This window comes from Arachis ipaensis, chromosome B4, assembly GCF_059453495.1.
Source record: "Arachis ipaensis isolate K30076 ecotype BB chromosome B4, ASM5945349v1, whole genome shotgun sequence".
Lineage (NCBI taxonomy): Eukaryota > Viridiplantae > Streptophyta > Magnoliopsida > Fabales > Fabaceae > Arachis > Arachis ipaensis.
This window is the reverse complement of record NC_142439.1, coordinates 139,002,688-139,021,266: the sequence shown is the minus strand read 5'-3', so window position 1 is coordinate 139,021,266 and position 18,579 is coordinate 139,002,688. Positions and strand designations below refer to the sequence as shown.

The following is an 18,579-nucleotide window of genomic DNA, read 5'->3' as shown; positions in this document are numbered from 1 at the left end:
CACATAGCATCTCACCTAGGCTAATGTATGTCTAACTATCTTGTATCACCATGTCATTCCTAGGAACCCTAACAAAATAATCACCAAACCCTCCACCGGCATTTTCGCCACCTCCATCGTCAGATAATCCGCCACCATCATAACTATCATATACACCCCAACCATAACCATAACCATGACCAACTCCACCTCCACCACCTCCTCCACAACCACTACCATCACCAACTCCACTACCACCACCCATACCACCATCACGTCCACCACCATGGCCTCTATAACCACCTCCATCTCCACTACCGTCACCTCTGTCACATCCTCCACCACCACCTCCATCACCAATGTCATCACCACCATCATTTCCACCATCACCACCCTCGTCTCCACTACTACCCTCATCCTCTCTGCCTCTCCCTCCATGTCGTGCTCTACCTCGACCGCTAGCTCCTCTACGACCTCGACCCGTCCCCTCCAAAGCATTGATGGCATCGTCAAGCCACCTCCACTCACGCTGACTTGAACGTGTCTCGACACGATGTTTCTGCTTAATACGACAATTGTCTGAAATATCAGGCACCTAATCCATATCAAAATCGCAACTGCTCTGGGGTCACCGAAGAATAGCTTAGGCGACAAGAATCGCCGACCATGCTGATGCCACCACTCTAAGTACGCATGTGACAGTCTTGGATCTAGAACAACATCAAATCGTAACACATGCTACACCCGGTTGGTCCAATGGATGTGCCAAATCTGTAATGTAAAAGAAAACCACCTATCACCATCTTTGCCATCCTTTGACATCAAGACATTGATGTTGAGTGCGACTAGCGGCTGATGCTATACTCCTCCAAGCTGTGGTAGCACCCGATCTATATGATGCCACAAAGTAGATCAATGCCGTCACATACCTCCATAACGTCGTGTGCCATGGATCTAGTATCTCGGGATGCACTACCTGTACGACATCCAGCGAGCTATATGGAATCCAAGCGAACTATCGAGAAATAGTTTCAAAAAAGGCTTCATGACCAGTAATGAGACAAAATAACTAAACAATAAAATATTGAAATATTAGAAACTCACATCGCCAACCTGACTCAGTCTGCAGTGCGTGACTCAAGGTCCTTTCTTGCTCAATGTTGGCTGATAATCTGACCACCTGTGACCCAAGATATGTTATCAACAATTGGCATAAACCGTAAAAATAATAACAAACAAAACAACTATTAACATTGAGTACCTTATTATCAAGGGCTAGTGAAAGGCGTCAAATCCATTGGGCCTAAAACCCAAGAACCGTCAGAAGATCCATGACTAAAGGAGCTACAGTGGACTTGCCAACTTAACCACGTGCTTGTTGGCAACAAGGCATAGGCACCGGTATAACCACGACAGAGTAGCAAATCCCCAGTTATATCTGCCAATGTCCACTAATCTCGTTATGTACGGTAGCTACCTAATATGCATGTGTGTACCAGACTTGTAACCGAAGAGCCGCGTCAATAATCGCATCATGATGTATGCTCTCGCGTACCTCCTGATTGTCTCCTCGTCTGCGCCTTGGAAAATGTCAGTGAATGTCTCCTACAACAAAGTGCACTTCACAGTGAACTTGTCGATGCAGTCTGCTGGTGGCAACACACCCAATAACTCTTCGAACCAAGCCCATGCTGGGCGACCGCCGTCGATGTACCGCTTGAAGTCTGTCAGACATCCGGTGATGTACTGTTCGTCGATCGGGAGCCCTAGCTGGTACGCTACATCCTGTAGCATAATTGTACATTCGCGCGAATGGCATGTGGAAAGTATACGTCTCTAGACACCATCTCTCAACAATTGCACTCACTAATGGCTCATCCAACCTAAACCAGTAGTCGTTGAGCCTCGCAAGATGGGCTAACTCGGCCATTTGCAGGTACGACATGATCCTTTCGTATAGGGGCATATCATGCTGCCTCCTCATGTGTGTGATACATGTGTAGGACTGCACGATGATGAAAAAATTCTCTAAGAACCATAACAATTTAGAAAATAAAAATCACCTAAAACAGATAATTCAAAAAAAAAAACTTTCATGTAACAAATATTGCAAACATGAACATAGGTAACTTAATATTGTTGAATTATGTTAAATTAAATTAAACCAAATTAACCCAAATTAAATAAAATTCTAACGGAACATAGTTAATCTAATATTTAGGAAAGAAAGCTGAACCTAAACTATAATTAAACTCGTAGTGCCTCGTTAATCTAACATTTAATAATTTTATATTTTGAATAAATTAAATCATGTTAGATCCTTGCTAGTCTTATTTAATCTAACACTTAAAACCTAAATTAAATTAAACCAAACTCCAACAATTAAACGTCTAACATTAAAAACTTACAAATTCTAACCAAACCGGTTATCACTACTCAGTCAACACACTTAGTTAACATTTGTTTTGAGGTACTGAGACAAAGATTGAGAGATTAAGATTCAGTATCGTGTTTGTTGGTTCAGAGACTAATACTAAAATTTCTGTCTCTATCTCCAAAATTTCAGTATTTTAGTACTTTCAAAAAGTGGGGACACATAGGACTAAAATTTATAGAGATAAAGACTGAAACTTTAATAACATTTTATACCTAAAATACCCTCATTTCAATTAATTAATTTCAATTTTACCCTTTGTGCAAATTAAATTAGAGTTTCATTCTTGTTTCAATTTCTGTCTCCCATTTTGCACCAAACAGAATACTGAGATTTATTTCAATCTCTGTCTCTTAGTCTCTGTCTCTCAGTTTCAGTCTTTCCATCTCTATCTCTCCACCAAACGCTACTTTAGTTATCTTGCATCTAACATGCATTTGTAATTTCAATGCTCTAACAAACTACTACCCCTAAATCAATACTCTAACTACTATTTGAAGTTTAAAAACTCTAATAATTCTAATAATCAAGTTCTAAAAAATTTAATATCACTAACAATTCTTTTTTTTTAAGAAAATAAATTAAATTAAATTTCATTCACTAACCTCTTCATGGACGCTACCAGCAATATGGACGACTCCGTCCAACCGATAAATTCGATTAAGCTCATCTTCCATTTTCGCAGTTTGAATCTTCTAGTATATATTTCCAAAGTTACTCGATTTTTTGTTTTGGAGGGGTTTGGTATGGTAAAATGTAATTCGAAACAAGTAAATCCGAATTCTATATATAGCAAAATCTATGCTAAATCGAATTTAGCTGTGTCGATTTACTATGAACACGACACCACTACTAAATCGAATTGAGTTCATTTGAATTACTATATATGGGACGCAATTCAAATTTATATAATTCGATTTTCCATGGGACACAATACCATGGACTAAATCGAATCAGGCAATATCGAATTACTATGTGCCATAATGCCATGGGCGAATTCACATGTAAATCGAAGCTAATTATATCGATTTACAATGTTCCCATAAAATTTGAACACATTTGTTTCGATTTAGTACTATAATGTGTAATTTGAATCTCTTTAATTTGATTGACATAAAAGTATGATTATAAACATCTACATAACGTTATTTGTTTTAAGAGATTCATGTAATATCAGCATTGCTTTGGTTTATGTACGTGTTTTACCCAATAAACAGAGGATTTTTTCCGATATCATATTGAACACTATTAACTAAACTTTCAATGATAGGAATTAGAAGCTTTTAATATTTTTAAGAATAAATGACCATTTGTACCTATGAAAGATGAAAACGCTGACATATGTATTAACACTAGATCGAAACTAAACTTGTACCCATGCAAGATGTCCTCCGTATGACAAAAGTACCCTATCTTTAGAGGGTTGGAGTGCCACGTAGGGTACTTTTGTCACACAGAAGACATCTTGCATGAGTACAAGTTTAGTTTCAATCTAATGTGGATACATATGTCAGTATTTTCATCTTTTATGGATACAAATTGTCATTTATTTATATTTTTAATGTATTAAATATAGTTATAATTATTTTGTAGATTTATTTTACTAAATTTTTATTTTGTTATTACAATTTAAAAATTGATAATTAAATCTTTACAATAAATAATTATTTTCAATCGAATTTCTACAAAGTGTTGTTAAAAAAATAATAATTTGTATCCATAAACTTTGCGAACGCTGACAAAAGAACCCATCAAACAAAAACTAATATTATACCCATGAAAGATTAGTTTCTTGTGACAAAAGTATCCAAATCCTAATTTTTTATTAACTTTTTAATAAAATTTTTAAATTATCTCTACCATTTATCTTTAACTACAACTCTACACCATCTCTCCTTCCCCAAATCCCAAGTTGGAGCCTCCAATAGTGGTGACATCACTTCTGTTTATGTTCATAAAGGCGTGGCAAAAAAACGATGAGTTCGAATAAACAGTGTGGATTCAATGGTAGACATTCACGTGGCAAGTAGGACCAGTTAGAGGGTGTCGGAGGAAGAGGGGTCGGTGGCAAAGGTGGGGATAGTGAAGAGACTAAATTCAACCAGAGGAGGGACGTGGTGGAGGGGAGGGGAGGGAGAATAGGGACCTTGTAATGATGAACAACCAGAGAAGGTGTTTAGTTTGTAGGATTTGATGAAGGCGTCAATGAAGGTACTGGAAAACAGGGGGGTCGGCGTACAAGGCGGCAATGACGAACAGGCTGTCGGTAGTGGTGAAGAATACGAGGGATATGAACAAAATGGGAAGGGATGTGTTTGATGCTAAGATGAGGCATATGAATATATTAGGGCTTTTGGTTTACCGATTACCGTCGGGAGGAGAGAAGCTCTTCGTTACTGATTATATGCCCAAAAAACAACTTGCTTTATGTCGTTGCCCATAACCGGCAGAAGCTCCACCTTAGGATTTAGGGAAGAAGAGATGGTGTGGAGTTAAGGTTGAAAATAAATGGTGGGAGTAATTTGAAAATTTTATTAAAATGTCAACAAAAAATTAGAGTTTGGGTACTTTTGTCATACGAAATCCATCTTTCACGGGTATAACATTAGTTTTCTTGTTTGATGGGTACTTTTATTAGCATTCACAAAGTTCATGAGCACAAATGGTTATTTTTCTTAAAAAAAAAATAATATGCTTAAAGTATTCATTTAGTTTTGATTGAATATTTTGGTTTAATCAATGGGTCTTGCTACACATCCAAGCGTTTTTGTCAACCAAGTCTAATTAAGTTAGCTCAAACCCAATAAAAATCACTCACAAAACATGCACGTGAATCACACACTTCATCTTCTTCGTACGTTTCCTCATTATCGCCATTCTTTTGGTGCTGCAGTTTTTTTCTTTTCATCCTTTTCTTCTTCCTTGTTGCACCATTTTTTATTTTTTTCTCTTTGTTTGATTTTTCTTCTTCTCTTTTTCTTGTTTTCTATTCTTGTTAAGAAGGTAAAACAAGAAAAATTATGAGTAGGTGAAACAAGAAAAATAAGATGAAGAACAAAAAGAAGAAGATGATGATGATGAAGAAAAAGAAAAAGAGAAGGATGAAAAGTTTTGAATTGTATAAAATTTATCCAGAAAAATAGCACTGAATTTTTTTTACCATGACACAATAAATTTCTTAATTTTGATACCGAAATTTTTAACCGTCACACAAGTTTTTATTAAGAGGGTAAAATAAAAAAAATTATGAGAATGTGAAACAAGATAATGATGATGTTGAAGAAGAGGAAGAGGAAGAATGAGAGTTTTGAATTGTGTAGAATTTATTAAAAATAGCACCAAAACTTTTTAACCATGACACATATTCTTGTTAAGAGAGTGAAACAAACAAAATCATGAAAACGTGAAACAAGAAGAAAAAGATGATGATGAAGAAGAGGAAGAGGAATGAAAATTTTGAATTGTGTAGAATTTATTAAAAAAATAGTACCAAAATTTTTTAACTGTAACATATAAAGCTTCTTAATTTTGGCACAAAAATTTCTTAACCGTGACATAAAAATAATTATAGCCAATTTTTTTTATCATTGAACTAATTGAGGGGTATTGAACTCACATATAAGATGTTTTGCCATTCCTGTGTCATTTGTAACAAATTTTTATATTTTTTTGTTCTAAAATATATTTGAATATATTTTGTTAGTTGAGTGAGTTAAGAATTTAGATATGTGATTTTTAAAAAATTTCTTGTATTATTTATAAAAAATTTCAACGTCATTTTCAATAAATTTTTTGTGCCATTAACCTAAGATTTCTGTATCACTTTTGTTATCGTTAAATTAATTGTGTGATATTAAACTAACTAAAAAGAAGAATAAGATGATGATGATGATGATATAATAATAACGAATGAGGAGGAAAAGAAAAAAAAAGAGGAGAAAAAATTAAACGAGAAAAGAAGAAAATGACGAAAAAAGAAGAAGGAAGAGGAGGATATGATAATGATGATGAAGATGATAATGAAAGTGAAGAAAAAGAAAAAAGACAAAAAAAAAAGTGAGAACAAAAATATAAACAAGGATATATAAATTTGAGAACTTAGTTAAAAAAATTAGTTGTTTAATATTTCTGTTAGTCAATATATATTTTAAGAACATACGTTAAGAATATTATTAATATAAATTTTTATATTTTTACTTTAAATAAATGAATAACAAATGCAACATAAATTTAGATTTTACATTTTTCTATACAAATATTTTTAATTGGTAATATTAACATGAGATGGATATGTGTTAACTAAACCCAAAATGTTTTAAAAATATTATATTTTTATAAAATTATTTTTAGATGCATGCGTTACTTTTTGAAATATTGGAAGAATTTCAAAATGTGATAAGATTGAGAAAGCAAATTCTGAAATTGAGATCACTTAAGTAAGAGAAATTTTTGGAATTGCTATTGAAAGCGAATTTTATATGTTAGTGTTCTTTAAGTTAACCCATCTCCATAAGTTAAAACTTGCATAATAAATGAGATGGTTTTCTTTGATTCCCTAGTTGATTTGATTGATTCACTTAACTATTGTATGATATACTTCGAACATGTATGTAATGTAATTGTAATGATCGTGTGAAAAAGTTTCTCTTTTGGATAAGCTTTCAAAGCTAAAGCTTTGCATGATGATAAAGCAGCTTTGGTTTAATTTGGTCCCAGCAACCTCAATCAGAAATCATTGTCTTTTTATTTTTTTTGGTTCCAAAACAATGTTTCCAAACCTATTCCTCACTTTAACAATCTCCCATCTCTTTTTATTCATGCCACATGAAATGAATTTTTAATGAGAAAAGCAAGTAATTAATTAAATAAAGTAATAAACTACTTTCTTTGGAAGAGCTTATCCTAACAACCATGAAAGAAATTTCTGCGAATCTACACTATATATATGACAAACATGAATATTAAGTATCAACCGATCATTACGATACTCATACTTTTGTCTACTTTTATATAATTATTTTTGCATTCTACTGTGTAACAATTGATTAATGTTCATGTTTGTTTATGAATAATGATTGGAAGTTTTAATTTATTCTTTTAATTCTTTTATTAAATTTTAAATAAAATTTTAAATATATATTATTTTTTAAAATATTAAGAAATTAGTTTTTTTTTTCATTTAAAAATAACAAAGTTAGAATAATAAATTAGGAGTCTGAATTATTTCCAAATAGTATATAATAATACCAAATAATCCAAGGCATCTGGGACTTAAAGTAATAACCATGCAACACCTAATTTTGTCTTTCACTCTTCACTTTTTTATTATAGGGTTTTGTTATATTGTGCTCTAAAAATATTAATTAAGTATATCATAAAAAAATGTTTTAATGTTTTTGATATATTTAATACATTAAAAATATAAAAAAATATTTTTATAATAAATAACATTAAAATTTTTTTTATAGTATATTTAACCAATTTTTTTAAGACACAGGATAACAAAATTTTTTATTATAAATAACTTGGACAATCACACAAACGAAGGTAGACAAACAAACTCCCAAGGCTGAAAATAAGGTCAATGTTTATCATTGTTTTTTTTCTTTTGTTTAATTTTTTATTCCAATTTATTATTATAGCTCTTCTCAAAGCTAATACTTAATTTAATTTTCCAACAATTGAGATCTATTTACTAGCTAGGTATCCTTTAATTTCATCTTTAAAATAAATAAAGATCCTCTAACTTCCAAACTCATAATATTATATGTGGCTTTATGTTAGTCAACTCGCAGAACAAAATTAGAGTTTAATATAATTTCAATAAATAAATAATGTATCACATGCATCATATATTCATATGAAATATCCAATATGGTCAATAAGATAAAATAAAATCTAGATATAGATGTATGACTATCACTGATTATTATGGTAATATTCATATAACAATACAATCAATATCGCCACAGATTTCAAATCATATATTGATTAAAAGAAAAAAATGAAAATATTTTCACAAGCATATATATGGGATTTTTTTTATATACATTAAATAATTGTATTATTTATCAATATAGATCATTTCCAGCGTTTTTACCAAATTGCATCGCATTGAATATTTCGTTTACAATGTAAATGAAATACATGTAAAATTAATTCGTTTACAGTGTAAATGAAATACGTTACGACAAATTTTTATCTGCTATAAAAGGATATGCAACCCATTGTATTCTTCACAATAAGTTCACTACTTCTCTGAAATCTTATTCTTTCACAAATTAGTCATAATGTCTAATAGTAGTGGATATTTGGTTGTATATGTGTATCCCAATTGCCTTATGAAAAATGGTGATAATGGGGTCGTTTTCGAGTGTGAGAAGCCCGTGTTGTTGCGTACACGGCGAGTTGCCTCGTTGTTGGAGTTGAAGAGTCTGATATTGAGGAATGTCGATGGTAGTGGGAGAAAAGAGGTCGGACGGGTATGTGATAGGCTGCTAGCATCGATGGGAAATGGAGTTTTTCGGTTTCGTCTGTTTTGGCTGTATGGCGACGAGCATGTGCGGCTGATGTTTGACATCCATGGGAGAATCATGGCCAAACAAGTGATGGAGCTCTCCGCGGAGGTTGGTGATGTAGGTGGTGATGGATTTGGGCAGTCGGACTTTGTACAGGATGATCCACCTTTTGCACCACCGCTGATCCATGTTGCTAGTCTGTTGGACTACATGGACGTTGACGGCGAGGAATTTGACGAGGATTATGTTGCGGATAGTAACGACAGCGATTCGTCAGAAGATGATGACGAGGAGTTCGTGCCGGATACTCCAATAGAGCCATCACGTCGGTATCTTTTGTCGGCCCCGCGCCCGATTCTGGCGTTGTCGTTGGTGCCTAGTCATTATCATACATTGGACATGGATGCGATACAAGAGAAAAATCCATTTTCCAACACGGGTGAAGACGATTACAACTTAGACGAGGAGCTGGAGTTTAGCGTGGGCCACATATTAAAAAGCAGAGATGCAGTACTGCAGGGAGTGAAGAATTACAGCATCCGTAGAAGTGCAGAGTACCGAGTACTAGAGTCGGATCGATTAAAGTACCATGTGCGTTGCCAACAACACGAATCAGGCTGCCCTTTGAGTCTCCGAGTCGCTCTCCGACATAATCTCGGATATTGGTAAGTGTAAATGTCATCTATATTCCTAGTTATTACTTTTATGGTTAGCACACATCTGAAATAATCTAATTTTTCTTCTTTAGGGAGGTTCGTAGGGTGGGAGGCGCGCACCTGTGTCTAGCTCTCACCATTTCTCAAGACCACCGACAGTTGGACAACAGCATCATCTGCTGTGTCATCCTCCCGTTGATACAATCCAACCCTTATGTGAGGATAGCCACCCTGCAAGGTGCAATTAGACAAAGCTATCACTTTAAACTCTCGTACAGAAATGTGTGGATGGAAAAGTAGAAGGCAATTGCTCAGATATACGATGATTGGGAGGAGTCATACAGGTCCCCCACTCTGCTGCCTCCCTCAACCACAGAGGACACATACCCTAAAGTACGGGATCATTGTACGGGGTCCATATGAACTACAAATTAAAGAAGTGGAATAGTTATTAGTATTGTCACATGTTTAAATGTTTTAGGTAAAGAACAAAAATATTAACAACTTATATCAGTAACTCGCTTACCTCATCCCACAGTACCCTATCCAAATCTCGACGCCATCGCAGAACTCTCTGCTGGTGGTGATCCCTAGTCTGCTGCTCGAGGCCAATCAACCTGTGAACAAAACCAAGTATAACCAGTGATAAATTACTTGCTAATTTAATTGAAGTGCGAAAACAAATAATAAGCGTAAACAAAATAATGTCACACATACCTCTTAGCCATAGAGTACATGTAAACACGTCGATCCGGTGGACACCATCTAGAAAACCTCTAGGGGATCCAGGACACTAACAGAAGAGTGCACCCCGCAATGTCTATGATGTGGCAGTGGGCTGCATGACAAAGGGAATGGTACGTCCATGCCAGCACTATCGAACCCCAGGATAAGGAACGGCACCTCTCGAAATCATCTAGCAGAGGGAGCCACCGGAGATGCACCGTGTTGTTTGACTTATCAGTGAGTAAGTAGCCCTCGATCATCAGCATAATATAGCACCTCGCATACTGTTGCAAGGTGTCCGGATTAGTGGTATCCGATGGCATCTGTCGGACTCGCTCTCTAAGCCATGTCATCTTCAGCGAGAAAGCCTCTCTCCTCTGAGCTCCCTACTGCACTACTGCAGGAAGCTTGGCTCCGAGTAAATGCTTGATCAACTCCCAAGCCCCGGTGTGGTACCAGGTCTGGAAGTCATGGAAGCAAGCAACTACCAACGGGATCACTGTCTGCGCGCAACCCGAGGTGGTAGGCGACGTCTTGGAGTGTGATCGTGCACTCACCTCGCGGCTAAATAGATTAACGTCTATATAATTAAGTTTAATATAAAAATTTCGTAATTAATTCGACAGACGTCTATGTAATTTACAGTAAATACACAAAATGACTCAAACAAATAATAACAACATCCATTTTTCAACTAATTTATTAGGTATTTTACGTAAAAATATTTACTAATATAACAAAGAATGACTACAACATTCAACTTAGTATACAAACTCACATAGAGTTCTACCTACCAAATTCATGTCAAAGTTTTCCTAACATCTTACCGGGTCATTCAAACTACTTAAAAATATATATTGGTACAACTAGTATCTATTGCACACTACTCCTATTCAACTTAGTATAGGACTAACATGGTACATATTTTATGTACTATAAACATAAACGAACAACAATACCAACTTCAAAGTCACCTGTCCTGGCAACGTGCCATGTGACGTTCAACCTATTAATGTCTACATCGGGTTGATCGCCACGCGCCATAATCTTCAAGTGACTCGTGCGTCTGGTCAGAAAAGGTTAAAATGTGAGAAAGGTGAAGGAAAATGAAAGGCTTTTGGGGTTTCAGGTCGCTGTGAACACAACCTCTATATATAGGCGTTCGTAAGCATATTTCGTTTACAGCGTAAACAAATTGGGCCTGAACGTATTTCGTTTACACTGTGAACGAAATAGTGATATTACACAATACGTGTGCAAACGTCATAGGACCACCTCATTTTCTACCATATTTCGTTTATAGTATAAACGAAATAGACTGTAAACGAAATATGCAATGTGACACGATTTGGTAAAAATGTTGAAAATTATCTATATTGGTAAATAATATAATTATTTAATTTATATAAAAAAAAATCCCATATATATGAGAACAAAGAAAAGTTAGTCAAATAATAATTTCACTGTTTAATTGCACGCAAAAAGGGAAGCCTGAGTCATTCGTTGTCTACAATATTAGGTCCTTGAAAGAGTAAAATTTGATGGTCAATAAAACTTGAGTGGTTTCAATTTTGAGAATGATGTTATTGGGATTTCGATGATGTTTCCCCACTTTGGCATTTCTTGTTCAAGTGGAGAAGAAATGGAATCATAAAGTGACAATTCGATGCTTAGGGTTAGATTTAGGCTACTTTTCTTTTCCCCCATTTGGCTTCAAATATCTAATAATAAATTGAATTCTACATTTTTATTTAAGATAATTTTAAAAATAAAAATATTATCTATACGTAAAAAAGTAATCATCAAATTAAGTATTATATATTTATTATTTAACTTATATTTAATATGTATTTTATATTTTAATATATATTTTATATTTATAATTGATTTTTATTATACATATAATACGATTCTTTTGAATATAAGCAATATTATTTGAAATAAAATTTTGCTTTTTATTTTTTGTATTGTAGTATAAGTAGTGTTTTTTAATAATGTAGAAACTTAGCGTATTTTTATGTTGTATAGATACCACAAATTTAAAGGTTAAATTTGTTTTTTATTTTTAAAATTTTTAAATATACAAATCTAAAGGTTAGATTTATATTCCAATGCTAAAAATTTTTTTGAACATGTAAATTAAACCCTCCAATTTTTGCTTTACACCGAAAACTTTTTTTATTTCATCACAAATCGGATTATTCGATTTGTGTACTATAAAAATCTGTTCCAATTTATTATTTAAAATAAAAAATTAAATTAAATTCATATAAAAAAAAACATACCAATTAACTATGATACTAGATTATACACAATTTTTTTTAATTACTAAAAAAATTAGCCACAAAATTTTGCATGTCAATTAACTTTTTTTAATATCTTAATGGCTAGTAAAAACGAAGACTATATAAAAAGATATAATTAATAATCTACTCTAAACATGAACATGATAACAATAATTAACAACTCTGGGAAAGTGTTTGTTTTTTGGAACTTATTAAATTGAGATTAAGAAATTATGATTGAGCATTGTATTTGGTGATTGGAATTAAAATTTTAGTTTCGAGACACAAAATTTTAATTTTTGTACTTACAAAAAAGTGAAGATTGAAGACATATCAGACTGAAATTTTTAATAATATATTTTTTAAAAAATACTTTCATTTAATATTTTTAAATTTTAAATTTATTCCTTAATTTATATTTTTATCTTAAATCAAATACGAGATTAATATATAATTTAATTTAATATATTTTATATCAAATACAATATGAAAATTTAATTTAATTTTTACCTCTCATGTCTCCCTTTTAAATACCACCTTACTGTAAAGGAGTTTTTTGGTGGATTATATAGCAAGAAAACTAATCTAATTAAGTGATGGTGAAGTCCTAAACAACCATTACTATGGTTTAGGGTTTAGGTAGTATATATTGTTTTTGTAACAATAATTTTGCGTAGGCTTTAACAATTTGTATTGGATAATAATTTAAATTATGAACCTGCTATAGTGATAATAGATTCTCTCAAAAAAAATTTTTATTAATATTTTCAAAAAATATAAAATTTAATTTTTAAGTAGTTATTAGTCGATTTTGATTGTAAAATTAATTTTTTTAACATTTATTTTTAGAGAATTTAGAGTTTAGGATTAGAATTTAAAATTCAGAAGTTAAGATTTAAAATTTAAAATAAAAAATTTAGTAATCTTAACTTAAAAAAAAAAAATTGATTTCCTAGTTAAATCGTATCTCAAATTGCTATTTCTCAAACGTACATCACAAATTCACAATGCTTATTACATGCAAAAGTTCTTCACTTTAAGCTAGTAACATTAAAACGTAAAATTTAAAAAAATATTTATATAAGTTGTCCATTTAACAACTTCGTATATATTTTTTGGTTTTTTTTATGTAATCAAATAATTAATTTTTTAATTAAAAAATTGCTTTTAAAAAGTTTTAGAAGATATTTATAAAAAAAAAGTAAAAAAGGTTAACTAAAATTACAAAGAAATCTATACACTAAACACTTTTCTTCCCTTAAACAAATTACGGTTACATTAACAAATGCTAAATTACTCTATCTGCTGTCTTACTTGAAAGAAATTAGAAGGGGAAAAAAATAAAAATAAAAATAAAAAATGATGTCACATTCAGAGTTTCTTTAGGGACAATGCTGGCCCTTTATTATCGGCAAAAGGGAGTCACATAGTCAAAGAAAGAAACTTTGTATTGTAATTAAGTCTTCCCTTTTCTTCAACACAGTCTCAAGTCTTAGTCTTCTCTCAAAATCACTACATTTGCCGTGTTCTTCTTGAATTGACTCGGTTTCGGTTTCTCTCTTCTATTCTCTTCACTATTTCCCAATGTGAGCAACACAATCTCTCTTCCCTACCATTGCTATTACTCATTCTCTGTTTTTCCTGCCTTTTTTCTTTGCTGGGTTTGTTCAAAGTTCAAACCTTTATGTTATGTACTCATCATTTCACTGTGATTTTGGTGTTTTTCCCTTTCTTCTCTGATGAGTGGTTTTTCCATGATGTTTCCTGAGTTGGGTCTTCCAATAGCTGAGATGAGGTATTGGTGATGGTATTTGTGTGCCTCTAAGCAGAATTCATGTGATTTCCAATCTTGTTTCCTTGATTTGTATGCTTCTGTTGATTGGTATCAAGGTTAACTTTACTAGGTTTCTCATGATTTTTATTTATTTTTTACTGTTTTTCTTATTCATATATGTGGATTAGCCTTTGGTGTAGGCTCTGAATTCTGGTGTAAAAGATAAAAATGCTGCCTTTGAAATTTTCAGTTTTTGTTTGGTTTGGTTTGGTTTGTATGAATTGCTAAATTGAGTTTTGTTTTTTGTTGAATATGCTTCAGAGTGTGTTCATAGGAGGACTGAAGTGTTATGGATTCTGCTGTGGGTTGCTTTAGATACCAATCCTACTGAGGTACTTGGATAGTTTCTTCTTGGATTTTTTGTTTGTGATCTCGGTAAGGATGGTTTCGAGTAGCCGAATTTTCGGTGGACGTGGTTGTGTTGTTGTTCTAGCTGTTTGTTTCTTGCTGCTTATTAGTTGTGGCAAGATACATGGTACTGTTACTGATATCTTCTGCTTGAGGAGTATTAAAGCTTCGCTGCGTGACCCGGATCACTATTTACAGTCATGGGATTTCAACAACAAAACAGAAGGGTTTATCTGCAGGTTCACCGGGGTTGAGTGTTGGCATCCTGATGAGAACAGAGTCTTGAATATCAAGTTATCGAACATGGGACTGAAAGGGTCATTCCCTCGAGGCCTTGTGAATTGCTCGAGCTTAACAGGGCTAGATCTTTCGAACAACAAGCTTTCTCAGCCCATTCCGGAGGATATATCTACTATTATTAATTGGGTGACAAAACTTGATCTGTCGTCGAATGATTTTGATGGTGAGATACCTGCTTCGCTTGCTAATTGTAGCTTCCTTAATGACCTCAAACTTGACCAAAACAGGCTCACCGGTCAAATTCCCGTGCAAATAGGTCAGCTTCCGAGGCTTAAGTCATTTAGTGTGTCCAATAATCTTTTGACTGGGCAAGTTCCGGGGTTTAAGAAAGGTGTAGTGACTGCCGAGAGCTTCGCGAATAATCCAGGCCTCTGTGGCCCTCCTTTGGATTTTTGCCAGAGTAACCCTTCCAACAGCAACACTGCTGTTATAGCTGGAGCAGCCGTTGGTGGCGTGAGTTTTGCTGCATTGGTGGTTGGTGTTGCAATGTTCTTCTATGTGCGCCGTGTTTCTATCAGGAAGAAGGAAGAGGACCCTGAAGGAAACAAATGGGCAAAGAGTATAAAGGGTACCAAACAAATAAAGGTATGCCATGTTGATGATGGCTTATTACAACAGAAACTTGTTATTATGGAAACTTTTTCAATAAGCATTGACTCCTAGCTTAACATCTTCATTGAGAAATTATCTTGTTTGATAATATTTACAATCTTAAAATGTTTTCAATCTTAATGTTTTATAACAGATAATGGATCTTTACACATTTATACACCAGAACCAGCAATGCTACATTTTTTATATTAGATATTTGGACAGATGAGAATAGTTTCTGATGCCTGATTTTTGGGAAAATTTGTATGACTTTTGAGATACTATTGATATATAGTTGATCAAACACTTATCCTAATTTCACAATGCATGATTTGATGTTACTATAAAACTTTTTTATTTTTTCTATTTCCTTCTCAAAATATTAAAAATAGAATCTAAATTAGCCCTTAGTTTGTGTAAAATTTGAACTTCAAAGTATTGTGTCTAACTATGCCGAATTGGATATCAGGTTTCTATGTTTGAGAAGACACTTACAAAAGTTAAATTGAGTGATCTCATGAAGGCTACAAATGACTTCAGCAAAAGCAACATTATTGGGACAGGAAGAACTGGAACCATTTACAAAGCTGTTCTTGATGATGGCACATCACTCATGGTGAAGAGATTGCAACAATCTCAACACTCAGAGAAAGAATTTAAATCTGAGATGGCTACGCTAGGGGCAGTCCAGCACCGGAACTTGGTTCCCCTCTTAGGCTTTTGTTCTGCCAAAAAGGAGAGGCTTTTGGTCTATAAAAATATGCCAAATGGCACCCTCCATGATCAATTACATCATCGAGCCGATGAGAGCACCATGGAGTGGTCTTTAAGGCTCAAAATTGCAATTGGAGCAGCCAAAGGATTAGCATGGCTTCATCACAACTGCAATCCCCGGATCATACACCGAAACATAAGCTCTAAGTGCATCTTGTTGGATGCAGATTTTGAGCCGAAAATTTCCGATTTTGGCCTGGCTAGACTGATGAACCCCATCGACACGCATTTGAGTACTTTTGTGAATGGTGAGTTTGGGGATTTAGGCTATGTTGCTCCTGAGTACACAAGAACTTTGGTAGCCACGCCTAAGGGTGATGTTTATAGCTTTGGTGTTGTACTTCTTGAGTTGGTAACAGGCGAAAAACCTACTCACGTGGCGAAAGCTCCGGAAACTTTCAAAGGAAGCTTGGTAGAATGGATTCAGCAGCTCTCAAGTAACTCACAACTCCATGATGCCATTGACAAATCCCTAACCGGGCAGGGAGCCGATGATGAGCTTTTCCAATTCCTAAAGGTTGCATGCAACTGTGTTGTAGCAACCTCAAAGGAGAGGCCAACTTTGTTCGAAGTTTACCAGTTTCTAAGAGCCATTGGAAGTAAATATAATTTTACAACAGAGGATGAGATTTTGGTACCTACTGATACTGGTTATGCTGATAACTTAGAGGAGCTTATTGTGGCTAAAGAGGGAGGAAAGGATTGAAAATGGTGTTGTGAGATATAAAGTAGGATGTGTAATCAATTTTAATATGTAAGTATATCTTACTATGTGGTCCTAAAAATAAACTCATGTTATATAAAGGTTTTTGTGATCTAGGTGTAGTTGTTTGAAATCAATATTGAAACATCAATTTATAAAATTATGTATAATCAAATCATGGATGACAGTGTAATTTTTTAACCCCAATCTTAAGATATTATGGGTGGAAATCTTCCTTTGATATAGTGCATTATATTGCCTTTCCTTAATAAACATTTGCCATTCCTCTTCTCTAATTTTTTGCTTCCAAGGTAGAATCAAGAAGTCCCTAATCTAAAAAAATAATATTTGATCATATTTAATTATAATCGAGTCTCTAATAACCTATAATTGAATAGATAACTCAATATCCCAGAACTATAACCGGATCAATTATCGGTTTAGTTTTGATAACTATAAGTTTTATACATCATTATTATTTCAGTTATTTATAGTTTTCATATTCGTGAGTAAATTTTCATGTAACGCTTGTGCAAATGCATTCATAGTACATTTTTCTTTTGCACTTTGAGCTTGAGGTGAAATAGGGGGAAAAGAATAAAAGATGTAAAACATACTATATAATCAAAAATAAAAATAAAAAAATGTTAGGTACAAACCATGGTAAAAAAAATAATAAAAAGATGAAAATTTACTTTTATAAATAGTTAAATACTTTTCTAAAAAAATATGTAATTTTTTTATTAATTTTTTAAAATAAATTATACACACTACTCTTTATTTTCTTCACACAAATACCTCCCTATCATAGAAATTATGAGAAAAACTCAAATCAGCCCCTGACAATTACCTCGAAAGACAACGAGGCCCCTGACAAAAAAAAAACCCCAATCCGGCCCCTGACAAAAAAATTAAACCCAACCCGACCCCTGACAATTACTTCGAAAGGACAACGAGGCCCCTGTGCCAAAAAAAAATAAATGTTATTTTTTTTGGCATAGGGGCTAATCTGTCCCAAAAAAAATTTATCAGGGGCCGGATTGGGTGTTTTTTTTTCTTGGGGGCCTCGTTGTCCTTTCGAGATAATTGTCAGGGGCCGGATGGGGTATTCACTCTAGAATTATCAAAATGTTAATTACTTAAATGTTTAGAATCAAATTCAGTGCCGGCCAAGATTTTCACCCTAGCTTTTGGAATATTCATGGGGTGTCACATTGAATAATATTGCGTCATATAGAGTGACTTAAATTAATACCATTTAATTTGTTTGAAAATATTACTTGAAGACTTCTAGTCTTCTATCGTCATTTCAAGGCCTATTTCCCTATGATAAATTGTAATTACTAAAATCATATAAAACTATTAAAATAAATAAATAAATAAATACAGCGGACAACGCGCACTATACTCCCCAACGCATAGAAAATTTCC

At 33.6% G+C, this 18,579-nt stretch overlaps 1 protein-coding gene across 2 annotated transcripts; it reads left to right on the top strand.

The window, feature by feature from the left end:
- The first annotated feature begins 14,011 nt into the window (after positions 1–14,011).
- Positions 14,012–17,421, top strand: LOC107635193 (probably inactive leucine-rich repeat receptor-like protein kinase At5g48380). 2 transcript variants are annotated; one of them, XM_016338587.3, is made up of 3 exons: positions 14,012–14,184; positions 14,694–15,665; positions 16,141–17,421. In XM_016338587.3, the coding sequence occupies exons 2-3, from the start codon at positions 14,814–14,816 to the stop codon at positions 17,149–17,151; spliced, it is 1,863 nt and encodes a 620-aa protein (XP_016194073.1). In that variant the 5' UTR covers positions 14,012–14,184; positions 14,694–14,813; the 3' UTR covers positions 17,152–17,421. The 2 variants fall into 2 exon arrangements, with proteins under 2 accessions (XP_016194073.1, XP_016194074.1); XM_016338588.3 differs by having other exon boundaries at positions 14,113–14,393.
- The last annotated feature ends 1,158 nt before the right edge of the window (positions 17,422–18,579 follow it).

Excerpts from the sequence above, each read along its gene's own strand:
- LOC107635193 (XM_016338587.3), top strand. The coding sequence starts at position 14,814 with ATGGTTTCGAGTAGCCGAATTTTCGGTGGACGTGGTTGTGTTGTTGTT. Across the intron at positions 15,666-16,140 it reads AGGGTACCAAACAAATAAAG|GTTTCTATGTTTGAGAAGAC; the intron begins GTATGCCATGTT and ends ATTGGATATCAG.